This window comes from Mustelus asterias, chromosome 5 (genome assembly GCF_964213995.1).
Source record: "Mustelus asterias chromosome 5, sMusAst1.hap1.1, whole genome shotgun sequence".
Lineage (NCBI taxonomy): Eukaryota > Metazoa > Chordata > Chondrichthyes > Carcharhiniformes > Triakidae > Mustelus > Mustelus asterias.
Genome location: NC_135805.1, coordinates 132,646,974 through 132,665,690, shown reverse-complemented (window position 1 = coordinate 132,665,690; position 18,717 = coordinate 132,646,974). Strand labels below are relative to the sequence as shown.

The window sequence follows — 18,717 nt, the reverse complement described above, 5'->3', positions numbered from 1 at the left end:
TAAGACTTGATTACCTGTAAAGACTCGCCTTCCAACCATTATCTTGTAAATTGAGTTAGTGTCTATATATGCCCTGTTTGTGAACAGAACTCCTCACTCACCTGAAGCAGGAGTGACACTCCGAAAGCTTGTGCTACCAAATAAACCTGTTGGACTTTAACCTGGTGTTGTGAGACTTCTTATTGACTGATAAGAAGCAGTGTTGACAATTGTAGTGGTAAGGAAGCAGGGCTTAAAAATTGGCAAAAGCCTCCTTGGAGTATAAACCAACCTCTATGATATTGAATGATCAAGGAGCAGATATGAAAGAGGACACCATTCTCGGAGGGCTTTGAGGAGAACCAAAGGCAACACCCAGACAAAATAATAAAGATCCAGAAGAATCTTCTTCCTCCAAGACAAAGAACCCAACCAATTATTTTCCTTGAATGATGACTCTTAACTGATAAAAAAATTGTTGTGTAATATTTCAAATTAAATTCTTTTGAATTAAGAAATAATTCCAGTATCCTGCTTGAACAGATCTTTGGCCAATGGCCAGAGTGCAAAATCCTTTTGAAAACTCTCTCAGACACTGGAGCTGAGAATCCACAATGGCGTTGAATTTAATATATTCATCAGTCTGCCAAGAGATGGCCTCTGTGATGTCTGCGATCGCATTGGGAAATTGCAGCATGACAATTTGCATTTATATGGTGCCTTTAAGTGCTTCACAGAAGCAGACAGAAGTCAACAGTGAACCGTGTCAGGGAACATACCTAAAAGCTTGGTAAAAGAGGTGAGGCTTTATAGCAGTGTTTCAAATGAGAAGAGGCGAAGAATTCCAGAGCTCAGGGCCCAAGCAACTTTTAAAAATTCATTTGTGGGACATGGGTGTTGGGCCAGCATTTATTGCCCATCCCTATTTGCCCTTGTTTAGAGGGCAGTTGAGAGTCAACCACATTGCTGTGGCTCTGGAGTCACATGTAGGCCAGACCAGGTAAGGATGGCAGATTTCCTTCCCTAAAGGACATAAGTGAACCAGATGGGTTTTTCCGACAATCAACAATGGTTTCATGGTCATCAGTAGATTCTTAATTACAGATTTTTTCTTATTGAATTCAAAATCCACCATCTGCCATGATGGGATTCAAACTCGGGTCCCCAGAACATGAGCTGAGCTTCTAGGTTAATAGTCTAGCGATAATGCCACTAGGCCATCATCTCCAGCCACTAATGATGCTGTGAAGGATTGGGAAGGGAAGTTGGGAAGCGGCGATGGTGGGGATGGACAAGAGGCTGGAGTTGGAGAAATACACGGATTTGATCAGAACTACAGGAGGTCAGGCAAGGGGGAGATCATGGAGAGATTTGAACATCAGTTTAGACGTTGAATATTGGAGGGGCATTAACTCCACAAGCATAGGGAGATATAATTTCTGTGGAACTCTTGCCCTATGGGCTTGAGGAAACACACATAGCTGGGCTTTGAAGTTCTCTTGTGTAAATATTGGTTTATGGATCCTTCATGTGTGCTCACTAAACTCTTGGGCTTGTTAAGTTAAACAAAGTGTGAAGCTCAAAAAGCTTGCCTGAAGTGCAAGTTTTCCAGAAAGTCCTTGAACTCCAGGAGGTCCTACAGCTCCCTATAAAATTAATAAACCAGACTCAGTATGGTAGAAATGTCAGCTATCCTTGTTGTGACTATATTTGTACTCTATAAATAGTCAAATACTCTGTAGATGCCTGTTTCAATGAGTGATAGAGGCAAGCTACTGAATCCTAAGTAAAATACAGAGTTGGGGTTAGCTGTGGGTCGGCGGAGAGCATTCTCACTGTTGAATCAAATCATTTCCCACCTGGAGGTCTGAATGCCTAATCAAGGCTGACACCCATTGCAGTAGAGGTTCACGAGACTGATCCCGGGAATGAAAAGCTTGACATATGAGGAGCGCCCGAGGTCTCTTGGGTCTGTACTCAGTGGATGAGGGGGGATCTCATTGAAACTTACAGAATACTGGATAAAGTGGACGTGGGGAAGGTGTTTCCGTTAGTAGGAGAGACTCAGATCTGAGTTCACAGCCTCAGAGTAAAGGGACGACCCATTAGAACCGAGATGAGGAGGAATGTTTTCAGCCAGAGGGTGGTGAACCTATGGAATTCATTGCCACAGAAGGTTGTGGAAACCAGGTCATTGAATGTACTTGCGGGGCTGGTCAGCGATCAGGAGGCTGGCAGAGCAGACCACTGCACATGCACCGATCTCTGCTCTGACAGATTGGCGCATACACAGTGGCCCGCTCAGCGCTCTGCTGCCAGACTCTCCAGTGGGAATGGGCCCCGCCCCTTGATTTTCAGCGTGAATCTCTTTGAGGTACTCTGCAGTACACAGAATGTGGGAGATTCAGTTTTGAAAATCCCGCTAAAACACCAGTGGGAGTTAGTCCAGTGTTTACACAAATGTGGCATTTAGAATTTTGTTCGGGAGAATCCTGGCCATATTTTATGAGTATTTCCTGAAAGCTCATTTGCAGCTGAGTAAAGTCAAACAAGTGTGTTTGGAAATGGGAAGTGTGATTGTGTTTTTAGGCTCCCTGACCACTGCAGAGCTGACCATTCATAAAAAGGTTCTGGTGAACCAGCAGACAAGAATAACATGCATTTAGAAACATCTGATAACCTGGTAAAACCTCCTAAAAAAAGGCACTTGCCCTTCAGGGAGCAGTATCAATAAGAATTGGATATCGAGACACACAAGGAACTAATAAGACTTGCGACAAAAAAGGTTGACCAAAGAGGTGGGTTTTAAGGAGCAACTTAAAGGTGGAGAGACAGGGTGAGAGAGATAGAGAGCAAGAGTGAGAGCGCAAGAGAGAGAGAGAAAGGGAGGGACTCTGCAATTGGAGCTAACTGCTCTACGCGGCCTTTTGACTAAGATCAAGTGTAGTATGGTCGGCTGCACTTGGTTGAGGTCATTAGGTTACACTGAAGCTTCATATGTTTCATATGAAGCAATTTTTAAAAGCGGCATCTCGGCCTTTTGGCTAAGATGCAAATGAGCTCAAGTCTTGGAGGAGGAACCTCCCCCTTCTCCAATCAGCTTGGCTCATGTAGATCAGGCCCAGGACAGGGTGATTTTGGTCGCTCGCCCTGTCTTGTCAGCCTGGATCTGAAATGTCTCAACTTGTTGAGACTCTGAATTGGACTTGATTTGATTGAATTGGAAAAGTATTAAAAAAAACTGCTCTACACAAACATCAGCATCGCAGTCTCAATCAATGGGTGGGAATGGGGATGCTTTCCAATTCAATCTGGAGTCAGGCAGTGCTGCCCTCTCTCTCCCGTCCTGTTTGTGTGTTGTATAGAACCCTTTGCTGAGCCCATCAGGAAGGATGTGGGCAGAAGGGGAGTGACGATCCCTGGCAGCGGAGACACTCAGGTCAAAGTCTCCCTGGACATGGATGACGTCACTGGCTTTTGCTCGGATCCACTGTCGGTTGCAGACTGATCAAACTCTGCGACCAGTTCAAACTGCCCTCGGGCACCAAGATCGATCATGGCAAGAGCAAGGCCATGTTCTTTGGCAGCTTGGCTGACCAATCCCTTGTCCCCTTCATCATCAGGTCAGGTGGCCTAAATGTGCTGTGGATATGGTTCAGAGGGACCAGGGCATGCATTAGAAACTGGAAGGAGCGAGTAGCTAATATGAAACTGAACCGCGCACATGAGATTGATGTTCCCTCCTCTTCACTGCAGGTAAGAACCTGGTCATCAGGTGTGAGGCACTCTCGGAGTTGCTGTACGTGGCGCAGGTCTGGCACATTCCTCACTCCTGCATGGTGGTGATTACCTGAACAATCCTCCGCTTTATCTGGAGGTCAAAAATGGACTGAGTTCCCAAGCTCCTGATTTACAAACCTAGAGCTAAAGTAGAGAGTTTGTTCATTCGTCACAAGTTGACTTACATTAACACTGCAATGAAATTACTGTGAAAATCCCCTAGCTGCCACTCCGACGCCTGTTTGGGTACACTGAGGGAGAATTTAGCATGACCAATGTACCTAACCAGCGCATCTTTCAGACTGTGGGAGGAAACCTGAGCACCCGGAGGACATGGGGAGAATGTGCAGACTCCGCATAGACAGTGACCCAAACCAGGAATCGAACCCAGGTCTCTGGCGCTGTGAGGCAGTGGTGCTAACCACTGTGCCACCGTGCTGCCCAGTCCATCAAACTTCTAGATAAAGGGTGAAAAACATGCCTAACATCGCTTTAATCTTGATGGCGACATTTGTGTGTGACTGCATCAAGCTGTGCATAGATCCTCAGTACCCAAACACCAAGGGTGGGATTTTATGGCTGTGCTCATCCTGAAACTGGAAAATCCCACCTGAGGTCAACAGACCTTTGTATGATCTTTGTCCCATCCGCTATGATTCCTGTGGTGGGCGAGACAGAAAAACTCAGCTCCAAGTGCTGAGGTTCTAGCTGTTCCCAGTGTTGCGAAGGATGGGTCTGCCATGCTACGCTCCAAGTAGTTGGACCGTGCTGTACCACCTGTCCCTCACAGAAAAAAATTATGCAGGGAAACACCTTCGATCACAAGTCCATCAGGCAATGGTCTGCACTTAATGTCCTAGAGGCCCTGCAGGAAGAGGAAATAGTGGAACCTGTCGGTTGATTCCCTGAGCAGACTGTCAAAGTAATTTGGCAGAACGCCAGAACTTTCAAACAAGCACCAAGACCTGGCTTGGCTGGTGGTGAGAAAGGCCCTCCCTGTCAGATCCTTCCAACACACCTGGAGTCTCAGCCTCTCCGCACATTGCCTTGGAGGTGACTGTGGTGGGGAAGAGACTGTTGTCCATCTCCTTGTGGAATGTGCCTTTGCAAAAAAAGATTTGGAGAGAGATGAGATGGTATTTGTCAAGGTTCATCTCGAGCAGCTCTGTGACGCAGGACTCTGTGCTCTATGGGCTGTTCCCAGGGACACACTCTGAGACAAACATCAGCTGCTGCTGGAGGAGCATCAATTTGCTGAAAGACGCTCTTTGGTCTGCCTGAAACTTGTTGTTTTCCAGTACAAGGAGTTGTTCCAGACTGAGTGTTGCAGACTGATACATTCCAAAGCCCAGGGTTACGTGCTGGGGGTAAAGTGTTAGCGTGGATTGAAGATTGGCTATCTAACAGAAAACAGAGAGTAGGTATAAATGGGTGTTTTTCTGGTTGGCAATCCGTGACTAGTGGCGTGCCGCAGGGATCGGTGCTGGGGCCTCAACTATTTACCATATACATAGATGATCTGGAGGAGGGGACCGAGTGTAGGGTAACAAAGTTTGCGGATGACACTAAGATGGGTGGGAAAGCAAATTGCGTGGAAGACACAGAGAGTCTGCAGAGAGATTTGGATAGGTTAAGTGAGTGGGCGAGGATCTGGCAGATGGAGTATAACGTTGGTAAGTGTGAGGTTATCCACTTTGGAAGGAATAATAGGAAAAGAGACTATTATTTAAACGGTGAAAAATTACAACATGCTACTGTGCAGAGGGACCTGGGGGTCCTTGTGCATGAATCACAAAAACTCAGTTTGCAGATGCAGCAGGTAATCAAGGCGGCAAATGGAATGTTGGCCTTTATCGCAAAGGGGATGGAGTATAAAAGCAGGGAGGTCATGCTGCAAATGTACAAGGTACTGGTGAGGCCACATCTAGAGTACTGTGTACAATTTTGGTCCCCTTATTTAAGAAAGGATATATTAGCTTTGGAAGGGGTGCAGAGAAGGTTCACCAGGTTGATTCCGGAGATGAGGGGGTTAGCTTATGAGGAGAGATTGAGTAGATTAGGTCTGTACTCTTTGGAGTTTAGAAGGTTGAGGGGAGATCTTATAGAGACATATAAGATAATGAAGGGGCTAGACAGGGTAGAAACATCGAGATTGTTTCCACTTACAATGGAAACAAGAACTAGGGGGCATAGCCTCAAAATACGGGGGAGTCAATTTAGAACAGAGTTGAGGAGGAACTACTTCTCCCAGAGGGTAGTGAATCTTTGGAATTCTCTGCCCAATGGAACGGTAGAGGCTACATCGTTAAATGTGTTTAAGTCACAGATAGATAGGTTTTTAGCCAATAAGGGAATGAAGGGTTATGGGGAGCGGGCGGGTAAGTGGAACTGAACCCACTATCAGATCAGCCATGATCTTATTGAATGGCAGAGCAGGCTTGAGGGGCCAGATGGCCTACTCCTGCTTCTATTTCTTATGTTCTTATGACTTTACAAAGGACGAATATGCTATGCAGGCCGAGGTGTGAGAGGAGATAACTGGTACACTAGAATAATTTACAACTGAGAAGGAGGAGCTGTTGGAAAGGCTATCCTTATTGTTGATCAGGTACCAGGATTGGCTGCGATGCATGCGACGGTACTGAGGGAAGTGAGAGTAGAGATTGCAGAGGTACTAGTTGTAATCTTCCAGTCTTCCTCAGACACAGAGGTGGTGCGAGAGGATTGGAGAATTGTGAACGTTACACACTTGTTCAAAAAGTGGTGCAAAGATAAAACCGGCAACTACAGACCAGTCGGTTCGGCTTCAGTGGTAGGGAAACTTCTGGAAACAATAGTTTGGGACAAAACCAATCATCACCTGTGTGGCATGATTAAGGAAAGCGAGACTGGCTTCATTAAGGAAAAATCATGTTTAACTAACTTGCTGGAGATTTTTGAGGAGATAACAGGGAAGGTTGATTCGGCCATCACTGTTGATGTGGTATATATGGGTTTTGAAAAGGCAGTTAATACAATGCCACACAACAGACTTGTGAGAAAATTCTAGTTGATGGAATAAAAGGGAGAGTAGACACTTGGGTGAGAAATTGGCTGAGTGGAGAGGCGGATTTACAATGAAACACACAGTGCTGCAGCACAGGATTACTGCCAATGGGGCTGCTCCATACTGAAAGGTGGCTGTGGGAGCACCAATCAGAACCTGGTAGCTCTGAGATTGCATGGTTATCTGGGAGCAATGAGATGACTTGACCAGAAGGTGAGTGCTGGGCAGCAGCGTGGCCGCTGACCCGAGGCTGCTGACCCGAGGCGGAGAGCAGAGGCCAGGGCTGAGAGTGAGAGGGCCGGGGGGTAACCGGACTGGCACAGGCGAGGCCACTGACTGAGGGTGAGAGCAGAGGCCGGGACAGGCCAGATAAACCAGCAGCAGCAGCCGGGCAGTCAGCCAGGAGCACACATGTTATCGAGGCTCGAGGTTTGGCTATCTGAGTGAGCGGTGAGGAGTTGGGAGGTGCGAAGGCCAAGCAGGCACCGGTGTGGTTTCCGGGGAGCAGTGCGGTGATGTGACCAGAGGCCAGGGCTGAGAGTGAGGAGGGCTGGGTAACAGGACGGGCAAGAGTGAGAGCAGAGGCCAGGCCGGAGAGCCAGCAGCAGCCAGGCAGCCAGTGAGCCACCAACACACCGGCGAACTTAGATCATCAAGGGGAGCGGCTGCAGGGGCAACTCGACCCTCAGGCCAGGGCTGAGGAGGGCTGGACAGGCGAGCATAAGGCCCTCACTGTGGGTGGGCCACCATGTCACCAGGAGGCAGGGTGTGGTGTCATGGGGCGGCCCCGCAAAGAGGGAGAGCACGGGAACCCCAAGAGTGTAAGTCCACCTCTTCTTGAGAGGGTGGTGAAGGTGGGTTGGATTGAAGTAGTCATAGAATCATACAATTCCTACAATGCAGAAGGAGGCCATTCAGCCCATCGAGCCTGCACCAAACTCTCTGACAGAGCCTCTTAACCAGGCCCTATTCCCGTAACTCCACACATTTACCCCGCTAATCCACCTAATTTGCACATCTTTGGTTATTAAAGGACTGAGTGAAAGGAACAGGGAGTAATGATATGATACATGATTGCTTTTCAGATTGGAGGAAGGTTTGTTCGTGGAAATTCCCAGGAGTTTGTGTTGGAATTATTAATGGCCTAGACTGTGGTGTTCAGGGCATGATTTCAAAATTTGCAGATGATACAATGACTGGAAATGTCTTGAACTGTGATGAGGATAGCCTTGAACTTCAGGAGAAGTTGGTGGATTGGGCAGATAAGTGGCAGGTGAAGTTCAATGCAGAGAATTGTATGGTGATTTATTTTGGCAAGAACAACATGGTGAGACAGTATAAAATAAAGGGAGAATCTCTAAATGAGATGCAGGAACAGAGGGGCTTCAGTGCATATGTACGTTCATCTTTGGTGTCAGGACATGTTGACAGAGCAGTTAATAAAGCAAAAAGTAACTTAGGCTTTATCAATAGGGGAAATGAGTAAAAGAGGTCATATTGATCTAATATAAAGACACTAGTAAGGCCTCATCTGTACTACTGCATCCAGTTCTGGGTGCCATACTTCAGGAAAGATGTGAAGGCACTGCAGAGGGTACAGAGGGGACACACAAGAATTATTCCAGGGATAAAGCTATGAGGATAGGTTGGAGAGGTTGGAACTGTTTTCCTTGGAGAAAAGAAGGCTGAGAGGAGACTTGAGAAAGGTATTCTAGATCCTGAGGGATATGGACAGTGCAAATAGTGAGATGCTGTTCCCTCTCAAGACAGCATCAAGAACTTAAGGGCACAGATTCAAAATAATGGGCAAAAGAAGTAAAAATTATATGAGGAAAAAAAATATCATCTAGAAGTTGGTTGGAGTCTGGAACAAACTTCCTGAGAGGGTGGTGGAGGTGGGTTGGATTGAGGTAGTCATAGAATCATTCACTCCTTACAGTGCAGAAGGAGGCCATTCAGCCCGTCGAGCCTGCACCGAACTCTCTGACAGAGCCTCTTAACCAGGCCCTATCCCCGTAACCCCACGCATTTATCCTGCTAATCCGCCTAACCTACACAACTCACGCAAGAGGAGAATGTGCAAACTCCATATAGGCTGGCACCCAAATCGAACCCAGTTCCCTGGCACTGTGAGGCAGCAGTGCTAACCACTCTGCCCCCTTGTGGCCAAAGGGAAATGGATTGCTATCTGAAAAGAAAGAATGTTCAAGGTTACAGGGATATGGTTGGGTGGTGGGGGCGGTGCAGTGGGATTAGGTAGAACGTTACTTCAGAGAGCCAATGCCGATTCAATGTACATTCTTCTGTAAAGATGCTGTGAATTATTCCATCATCGGTTTGAGGCAGTTGGCTCTCGGCAGCACTGAAGATAGAGTTCTATTAACAACGCTTGAGCTGTTGGATATTGGTCTTCAATCTTAATTAATTTATTCCTTTACATTCAATCTCACCGAAGACTAACCTATTTTTGAAAGGTCAATCTTCGGGCTAATGCCCCAACTGAATTCTCCTTGATAGAATCGAGATCCCAGTGATTGCTGGTTGGCACTTTACATGTCTACAAACCAGGATCCAAAATTCAAATTGAGGAGTCATGGGCCCATCATTCGCCAACCTTTCTGGGCTTCCAAATCAGGGAATCACCCCATTGCATTCCACTGGTTCATATAAAAGAACCTCAGGGGGATGTTGGAGTTTAGAAGAATGAGAGATGATCTCATTGAAACATGTAAGATTCTGAAGGGGTTTGGCTGGATAGATGTTGAGAGGATGTGTCCTCTCGAGGGGGAATTTAGCAGAGTTTCAGAATATGGGGACTTCCCTTTAAGACAGAAGTGGGGAGGAATTTCTTCTCTCAGAGGGTTGTTAGTGTTTATAATTCTCTCCCTTGCCCCCACCACTAGTGAGCAGTGGGTGCTGGGTCATTGAAAACACTCCAGTTTGAGTTCAACAGATTTTTTTGATCGACAGGGGAGTCAATGGTTATGGGGGGCAGTCAGGAACGTGGAGTTAAGGCCACAATCGGATCTGCCACGACCTTGTTGAAGGGGCCGAATGGCCTACGACTGATCTTATTTCTTATGTAGCATTTATAGCTGGTGTAGTTCATGCATTCTCAAATTAGCAAGGGAATGAATAACAGCTCTGTGTCTCACTGTGAAAGGATCTGCTGTAAGCTCAGATGTTGAATGTAAACTCTATGGGTGGGATTTTCCAGCCCCTTCTGTCAGTGGGATCTCCAGACCTGTCGAAGTTGATCTTCTATGGTGGGTTCATAAGATCATAAGATATGGGAGCAGATTTAGGCCATTTGGCCCATCGAGTCTGCTCCGCCATTCAATCATGGCTGATAAGTTTCTCAACCCCATTCTCCCCCCTTTCCCCTGTCACCTTTGATCCCCTTACCAATCAAGAGCCTATCTATCTCTGTCTTAAATACACTCAATGACCCGGCCTCCACAGTCTTCTGTGGCAATGAATTCCACAGATTCACACCTTCTGGCTGAAGAAATTCCTCCTCATCTCAGTTCTAAAGGGCTGTCCCTTTACTCTGAGGCTGTGCCCTCGGATCCTAGTCTCTCCGACTAATAGAAACATCTTCCCCACGTCCACCCTATCCAAGCCTTTCAGTATTCTGTAAGTTTCAATGAGATCCTCCCTCATCCTTCTAAACTCCATCAGTCCCAGAGTCCTCAAACACTCCTCATACATAAAGCTTTACATTCCTGGGAAACCCACCTTGAGGGAAGTGGGGAAAGGGTGGGGGGAATCCCGGCCTACATTTTGCACTCATTTCCAATATGGACTTTGCTTGGGGCAACAGACAGCGTTAAATTACAAACCTGTACATTGAAGTATGAGATGGACCACTGCACTGCAAGATTACTCAAACCCACTAAGCTTAATTCAGCCCGAGACCAACCCAACAAGAAGAACCATACAATCCAGCAATATTCAATAAGGATGAAGCTTGCTATTGCACAGGACGTTTTTGCTGAAGGATCGTACCACAACATGGCTGGGAATTTCCAGTGCGCTGTTTGATCCTACTCAAATCTACAGTAATGTGTTTACATGGGCAAGAGCAACTCTTGAGATTTCTGTCTTGACTGAGCAGCTATAAATGGATCAGTGGCACAGTGGTTAGCACTGCTGCCTCACAGCTCCAGGGACCTGGGTTCAATTCCGGCCTTGGGTGACTGTCTCTGTGGAGTCTATAAGTTCTCCCTCTGTCTGTGTGGGTTTCCTCTGAGTGCTCTGGTTTCTTCCCACACTCCAATAATGTGTGGGTTAGGTTGATTGGCCATGCTAAATTGTCCCTTAGTGTCAGGGGGATTAGCAGGGTAAATATGTGGGGTTACGGGGATAGGACCTGGGTGGATTGTTGTCGGTAGAGGCTCGATGGGCCAAACGGCCTCCTTCTGCACAGTAGGGATTCTATGATTCTAGACATTTTCCTATGTGCAGAGCGAGAAGGAGAGACAGAGGAAAACAATGTTACAGTAACAAGAAGGAAGACTTTTTCGACATTATGCGTCATTAAAAATCTACTGGTTGGCACTTCACTAACCCCGAGGGAACATTCAATGTATCAGTAACTAAACGGATGAGATTGCAATGTCTGAAATGTCCACTCAGGCTCCTATTTTACTCACAGCAGGCTGGAATTAAAAGAGAACCTCATTACTTTTCAATCCTGAAGATGCACGTTAGCAGAATAAAGGACTGATGACATAATGTGAATGGCAACTAAATAATTAAAATGATTTATAATTGAACGAGGAGTTACAGATGCAATGTAATCTCTTGTATTCCGTTTATTATTAAGGCTGGAAGGCTCGATTCTATGGGCTAATTAGATAGCATATTCAATGAGCTAGGAAAGACATAGGGGCCAAACGGCCTCTTTTAGAAAAAAAATGGGCAGCACAGTGGCACAGCGGTTATCACTACTGCCAACACAGTGCCAAGGACTTGGGTTCGATTCCCGGCTTGGGTCACTGTCTGTGAGGAGTTTGCACGTTCTCTCCGTGTCTGCATGGGTTTCTTCCGGGTGCTCTGGTTTCTTCCCATGGTCCAAAGATGTGTGGGTTAGGTGGATTGGGCATGCTAAATTGCCACTTAGTGTCAGGGGGATTAGTAGGGTAAATACGTAGGGTTATGAGGATAAGGCCTAGGTTGGATTGTTGGCAGTGCAGGCTCAATGGGCTGAATGGCCTCCTTCTGCACTGTAGGGATTCTATGGATGGAAATTTTAAGCATGTAGCATCAATTGTAACAGTGTGCCATACAGTCAACAAACACAAACAGATGCTCATTTTTCAAAAACGCATTACCACTTAAGTCAGGGAAATGTTAGGACAGACTAGAATTTTGGCTCACTTCAGTAACAAGGCAGACAGGTTTTTGTGCGGGCACTGATTTATTCTGGTATCCAACCTCACACACAGTTGATGCCATTTTTCACCATGGCTTGAGTGGCTACATATGAAGGTAAAGATGGATCATAGAATCCTATCGTGCAGAAGCAGGCCATGGATTGGATTCATGGATGGATCGGCAATCTATTTATCTGTACGGGCTATTACGGGAATCCCCATTCCTCACCTCATATGAGGTCCTCTCAGGTGTGGTTTCCAGAAAGGACATTACCACTCCAATCAAAATCGGGATAGATACGCTCTTCCAATCCTGGCCTCTTGCACATCCCTGAAATTCTTAACTCCACTATTGCCGGCTGTGACTTCAACCAGCCAGGCCCTGGGCTCTGGAATTCCCACCTTAAACATCTCCACCTCTCTAGTCCCTCTCCTCCTTTAAGACATTCCTTTGACCAAGATTTTGGTTACCTATCCTAATCTCTTCATGTGGCTCAGTGTTGGTTCATAAGGCTCCTGTGAAGTGCCTGTGAATGTTGAGTGGTTTTTCTGGACCCCGTGTTCTGCCGGCAGAGGTGGTTCACTATAGGCCACCTGTGGCATCTTCCAGCCCCGCCGATATCTATAGTGTTTAGTGTAGCTCGCCCATCGCACTGGCAGGGAACCTGCCCCTTTGGGAGGGGGATTGCCTTTGGAGTATCCTGCCAGCGGGGGCTCGAAAATCTTGCCTGTTGTGTTAAATATGAAGGTGCTATATAAATAACCATTGTTGTGGTGATGGCTTGCCAAAACCAAGATACCCTTCCATAGCCCAAGGATGTTGAGTCCAGATTATCATAGAATCCCTAAGTACAGAACGAGGCCATTTGGCCAATTGAGCCAGCACCAACAAAGTCCCACCCAGGCTCTATCCCCATAACCCTCCCCGTATTTACCCTGATAATGCTCCTGACACTAAGGGTCAATTTAGCATGGCCAATCAACCTAACCTGCACATCGCTGGAGTGTGGGAGGAAACCGGATCACTCAAAGGAAACCCATGCAGACACGGGGAGAACATGCAAACTTCACACAGACAGTGACCCGAGGCCGGAATTGAACCTGGGTCCCTGGCGCTGGGAGACAGCAATATTAACAATAACACGGAATAGATTTTACAAATGAAGCTCTCTGGCACGGTGCTGCAGATGATGGAAACAGAGCAGTAAGGGGCGGATGGTTTAGACACCCATTTGTAAATGCAACTCCTCCCCTCATGATGAAGGAACTCGCTACAATATGGATATCTGGCAAGATTTCTCTCAACTCTTTTTGCTGTTCCCTGAATTAACTTTTTTGTTTTGCAAGGTTTCTGTGTTAAATGCAGTTTTCTAGACATACAAGTTGGATGGGTATTTGGAAATAGTGAAAGCCAATTCACAAATACCATTGTGCAGCTGTTCCGAGCTCTACGAAGTCTCAAGATAAGGAGAGTCGGTGCGTAACAGGATCCGGTACACAGCTGGCATTCTTCACGGAGAAGTGTGTTATTTAGAGTGTGGACGGACAGGGTGAAGGAGACCCCCCCCCCCTTCACTTTCATGCTGACACAGAACTAGTTCCTCTGGTGGGAGAGTGCAAAATAAGGGGGGGGGGGGGGGGGGGGGGGGGCGGAGAGGGCATAACCTTATAATTCGAGCCAGGCCATGCACGGATGACGGCAGGAAGCACTTCTTCACACAAAGCGTAGAGGGAACGTTGAACTCTCTCCCCCACTTCCAAAAAGCTGTTGAGAATGAGGGGGGTCAATTGAAAATGTTGAAGCTGAGATTGGTAGATGCTTGAAACAAAAACAGAAAATGCTGGAATTTCTCAGCAGGTTTGACAGCATCTGTGGAGAGAGAATAGAGCCAACGTTTCGAGTCTAGATGACCCTTCATCAGAGCGAATGGCAGGTATTTGCCGGACAAGTTTTTTCAGGGTTATGGAACCAGGTCGTGTGCTGATGTTCACCAATGTTTCGCTGTTGTCTGTGAAGCTAGGAGTGGGCTGTTTCTTGATGCTACATTTAACAAGAGGAGCGAAGAAGAAGCCGCAGGCTTCTCAAACAAAATGGATGAAGGGCAGAAAGAATAATAAATAAATTAGCACAAAGGAGACATTTCTATTCAAATTCATTTTCAGTGCCATTTTTAATTTCAAGATAAAGAATGATGAATTGTATTATTTTCAGCCACACTCTGCAATGTCCTTCTTGGTTACTTCTCAACTTTCACCTTCTATTAATTCCAAAACACCAATCCAAATATCTGGTCCCATATTAATCACCAAACTCAGTCACAGATCCACATTGGCTCTCTATTCATAAACCTACCAGATTTCTCCTCTCACTCTTGTTTACATATCCCTCAATCCCTTTGGTCCATCCAATCTCTGAAGTCATCTTCAGCCTTATGTTAGCTGCTGTGTCCCTTTGTCCTCTGACTCTGGCTTCCTGTGGCCCTGACCATCCCACCACACTTCCCCTCGTTCAGTATTGTTGGGGGTCTCTTTAGCTACCTGAGCTCTTCTCTCAACAACTCTCTCCACTGACTCATCCACCGCTCCCATCTCCTGAGCTACCTGTTTAAAATAAATTCCTCAAATCCTTCACTTCAACCAAACCTTTGGTCACAATCTCCTCACTTGCGTGATTCTTGAGAACTCCCTCTTCCTTTCTTTCCTCAGTGATGTGCTTTGGGGTGTTTTTCTACGTTTAAAGGCATTATGTTCCTGTTAGCATAATGATCCATGACATGTTATTGAAATTGCCTGGAGATTTCCCAGATTCCTCCTGTTCAGCGACCTTTCACCTTTCTGCCCATTCAGCCTGTGATTGGCTTCATACCAGGCTCCAGTGGTTTGAAAATGACAAAAGGCCCAAAACAAACACAACCAGGAGAAAGGTAGGTGTACTCACCGGAGGTCCGGGTGAGCCTGGATTTCCTGCAGGTCCTCGTCTACCTCGTTTTCCCTGAAAGGAAAAGAAAGAACAGGAAAATGAAGCGAGTTTAATCACAGTGTAATCAGGTAGGGCCTCTGCACGAAAGCTAAGGTGAGGGAAATGAGTATTCCACCACTGAGCGCAGCTAAAGTTTAAAGTTTATTTATTAGTCACAAGTAGGTTTACATTAATGCTGCATTGGAGTTACTGTGAACATCCCCTAGTTGCCACATTCTGGCGCCTGTTCGGGTACATTGAGGGAGAATTTAGCATGGCCAATGCACCTAACCAGCTCGTCTTTCGGACTGTGGGAGGAAACCGGAGCACCCGGAGGAAACCCACGCAGACAGGGGGAGAACGTGCAGACTCCGCACAGACAGTGACCCAAGTCAATAATTGAACCCGGGTCCCTGGCGCTGTGAGGCAGCAGTGTGAACCACTGTGCCACTGTGCCGCTCTAGCTAGAAAGAAAACATATATCATAAAAAATGGTGGCTGGGAAATTTCAAGAGCTTTTTCCTCCCAAGTGTTTATCTTCCTCTCCTGAAGTTTCTGAATTGTTGGTGCCCATTTCTACAGACCCTGTGCGCATATAGCCCTTTACCCAGTAACCTCATTGCAGTGTTAACGTGAACCTACTTGTGACACCAATAAAGAAACTTTAAAAACACAGCCCTTTTCACAGAGCTCAGTAGACACTGATTGAAACTTGGAATTCTGACTGCCCACTGACCTGCACTGGCTCCAAGTCCAGAAATGCTTTGATTTTGAATTTCTTGCTCTTATTTGCAAATCTCTCCACGGCCTCGTTAATCCTCCTCCACCGCCACCTCTTCACCCCCCGCCCCTCACTCTCATCATTTTTGTAATCTCCCTCAGTCCCATAAACCTTTGATTCATTTGTGCCACACAGGTGTCACTAGTCTCCACTTGCCTTTGCCTTTTTGTTTTACTTTAGTATGCATGTCTACTGTGGCCATCAGCCAGCAAGGGGGAGTAATGACTCTCAGTACTATGACCGCCACTACTGCTTGTGCCCTCTTGGTAACTAGCCCCCTAATCCTGGACCCCCAGTCAAAGTGTCCCTTGGTTGTCCTGATTCCACTCACCACCTCTCCCTCTCCATCTCACTTTCCTCCTTTAAGGTGCTCCTTAAAGTCTTTATTTATTATTGTCACAAGTAGGCTGACATTAACATTGCAAAGAAGTTGCTATGAAAATCTCCTAGTCACCATATTCCGATGCCTGTTTGGGTACACTGAGGGAGAATTTAGCATGGACAATGCACCTGTAGTGGGGAAAATCACAGAGATGGGTGTCTGACACACAAAATGGTTGCCTGGCACATAAAATGGTTACCTGGGAAAGAGACATTAAGCAGGCACTGACTTTTAGCACAGACAGCTACTTAAAATTAAAACATGCAGCACAGACAGTTATTGAAAGTTAAACATGCAGGGATCAGATACTGCAGGAAGCCAGTCAGAGCTTGAGGCACTTTAAAGATAAGGACAGACCCAGGACAATAAGGTCTGATAACAAGATCAGCCATAGATGAGAACAGAAATACATAAATGCAGCAAAACCAATCACTGTATGTAAAGACCGAAACCAGTCATTGATACTCATTGATAGAGGAAATGTATCCATTCTATGAACAATGCGATGTTAAATGCCCATGTCTGTATCTGTCTGATTGTAACGATGTGTTAACTATTGATCACCATGATCTGTCTACTCAACTATAACGATGTGTTAAACGGTTAATGTCCAGACTATCCATTGTCTAAAAAGTATAAAAATGATCAACTGCTATTGTATGATTGAGAAGGTAGCTGCCAAGTACTGCGGAGCACCAGTGTTTTCTCCCCGAAGCTTCGTGTCCGAAATAAAGCTGTATTGTTGAACCTCCAGTCTGACTCCGGTGGTAATTTTCCCACAACACACCTAACCAGCATGTCTTTCGCACTGCGGGAGGAAACCCATTCAGATACGAGGAGAATGTGCAGACACGGACAGTGACCCAAGCCGGGAATTGAACCCGGATCCCTGGCGCTGAGACAGCAGTGCTAACCACCATGCCTGTCATCAGTGTTTGCCACATTCCTCGATCGATTCAATAAAGCTCCAGTCGAGCACTTGGCATGTTTTGAACTACGTTAAGGATGATATATAAATGCAAGTTGCTGTTGCTGACTTTCTCCTCTTCAATGACCCAATTACTACCTTGACTGAGAGAGAAAACAGCCAAATTCAGGAGAGACTGGGGATTGAGTCAACAAGTGTCTGTAAGTTAGTACAACGCCAGGGGCAGCTCCTGTGTATGTCAGGGGACTGCAATATTGTCAATGTGCCTCCTCTGTGCAAAAACATATCAAGGAATAAAGCAGATAATAACAGAGCATTCAGCCTATTGGTAGTGAGTAAGCGTCTGGAAGCCAATAATACCTGATAAAACGAATGCTTAGCGAGAAAGACATGGATTAATTAAGAAAAAGCAGTAGGGATTTATAAAAATCAAGTCATGCCTGACAAATTTAATGCAGTGTTCTGAGCCATGTATTGATGAGAGGCAATGCTGTGGATTATATGGATTTTCAGAATCTTTTTGATAAGGTCCCACATAGAAAGCCCGTTGATAAATGTGAGTAGAGTGTGGCAATGTGGATATAGGGAAATTGGTTCAAGGGTAAGAACAAAGCCAGGCTTAATGCATGCTTTTGAGACTGGGAGGCTGTAGATTTGTTCTTTTGGTTCTGACAGTGGCTCAGAAGGCCAGCCACACTGAGGCATGAGCTGGCATTAGAGGGACCCGACAAGCTGCGAGTACCAGTTAAATGCCCAGGTGAAGCTGCTCGGAGTGGAGCTGGTGCTGACTGGTCTGGTGGAGGCCCGGCCAACAGCAAGGTGAACGGTATTACACCTGACAGATATGGTTCGGGTAGCAGAGTCCCCATGACTTTTGTATCCTCCTAGTCTCTCAGCAATAATTTAAAATATACGCATTCTAGATCTATTCTGCTGCATTGCTAGTAAGATAAATCAGAGTGCACACAGCACTGCCTCCAATTGGTCCTGTTATAAATTAGTAATTGGAACTGTGTGCATGTTTTAGGGTTGCGATTTGCATATTAAAAGGGAAGGAAACAGGCAGCCATGAAGACCATGTGACACCCCAGTAAAAATGGTTGGCACCTCTTAAAGGGGCGATGCACACTGTCATCGGCAGGGAAATGTTGTGGAAGGCTCAAAGTGGGCACTTAGGTTTCGCAGGATACAGATTTGGAAATCCCGGTTCAGGTTGCCTACACGATGAGGGAGATCTTGTTCCCTTCGGATGTGTGGAGATGAATGCTCTCCAGTCAATGAATCCACTTCCCAGTAGGAAGAGGTCAGAGTGGAAGGCTGTGAACAAAGCCCACCACTCAAACCAGCTTCCCATCCATTGGCTCCGTCTACACTTCCCACTGCCTTGGCAAAGCAGCCAGCATAATCAAGGACCCCACGCACCCCAGACATTCTCTCTCCCTCCTTCTTCCATCGGGAAAAAGATACAAAAGTCTGAGGTCATG

General features: G+C 46.3%; 1 protein-coding gene across 1 annotated transcript in view; it reads right to left on the bottom strand.

Moving 5' to 3' along the window:
• Positions 1 to 18,717, bottom strand: part of LOC144494162 (uncharacterized) — a 397,513-nt gene that overhangs the window by 159,203 nt on the left and 219,593 nt on the right. Inside the window, exon 12 of the mRNA XM_078213764.1 lies at positions 15,122 to 15,175. Within this exon, the coding sequence (XP_078069890.1) occupies positions 15,122 to 15,175 (54 nt within the window). The remainder of the gene's footprint in view (positions 1 to 15,121; positions 15,176 to 18,717) is intronic.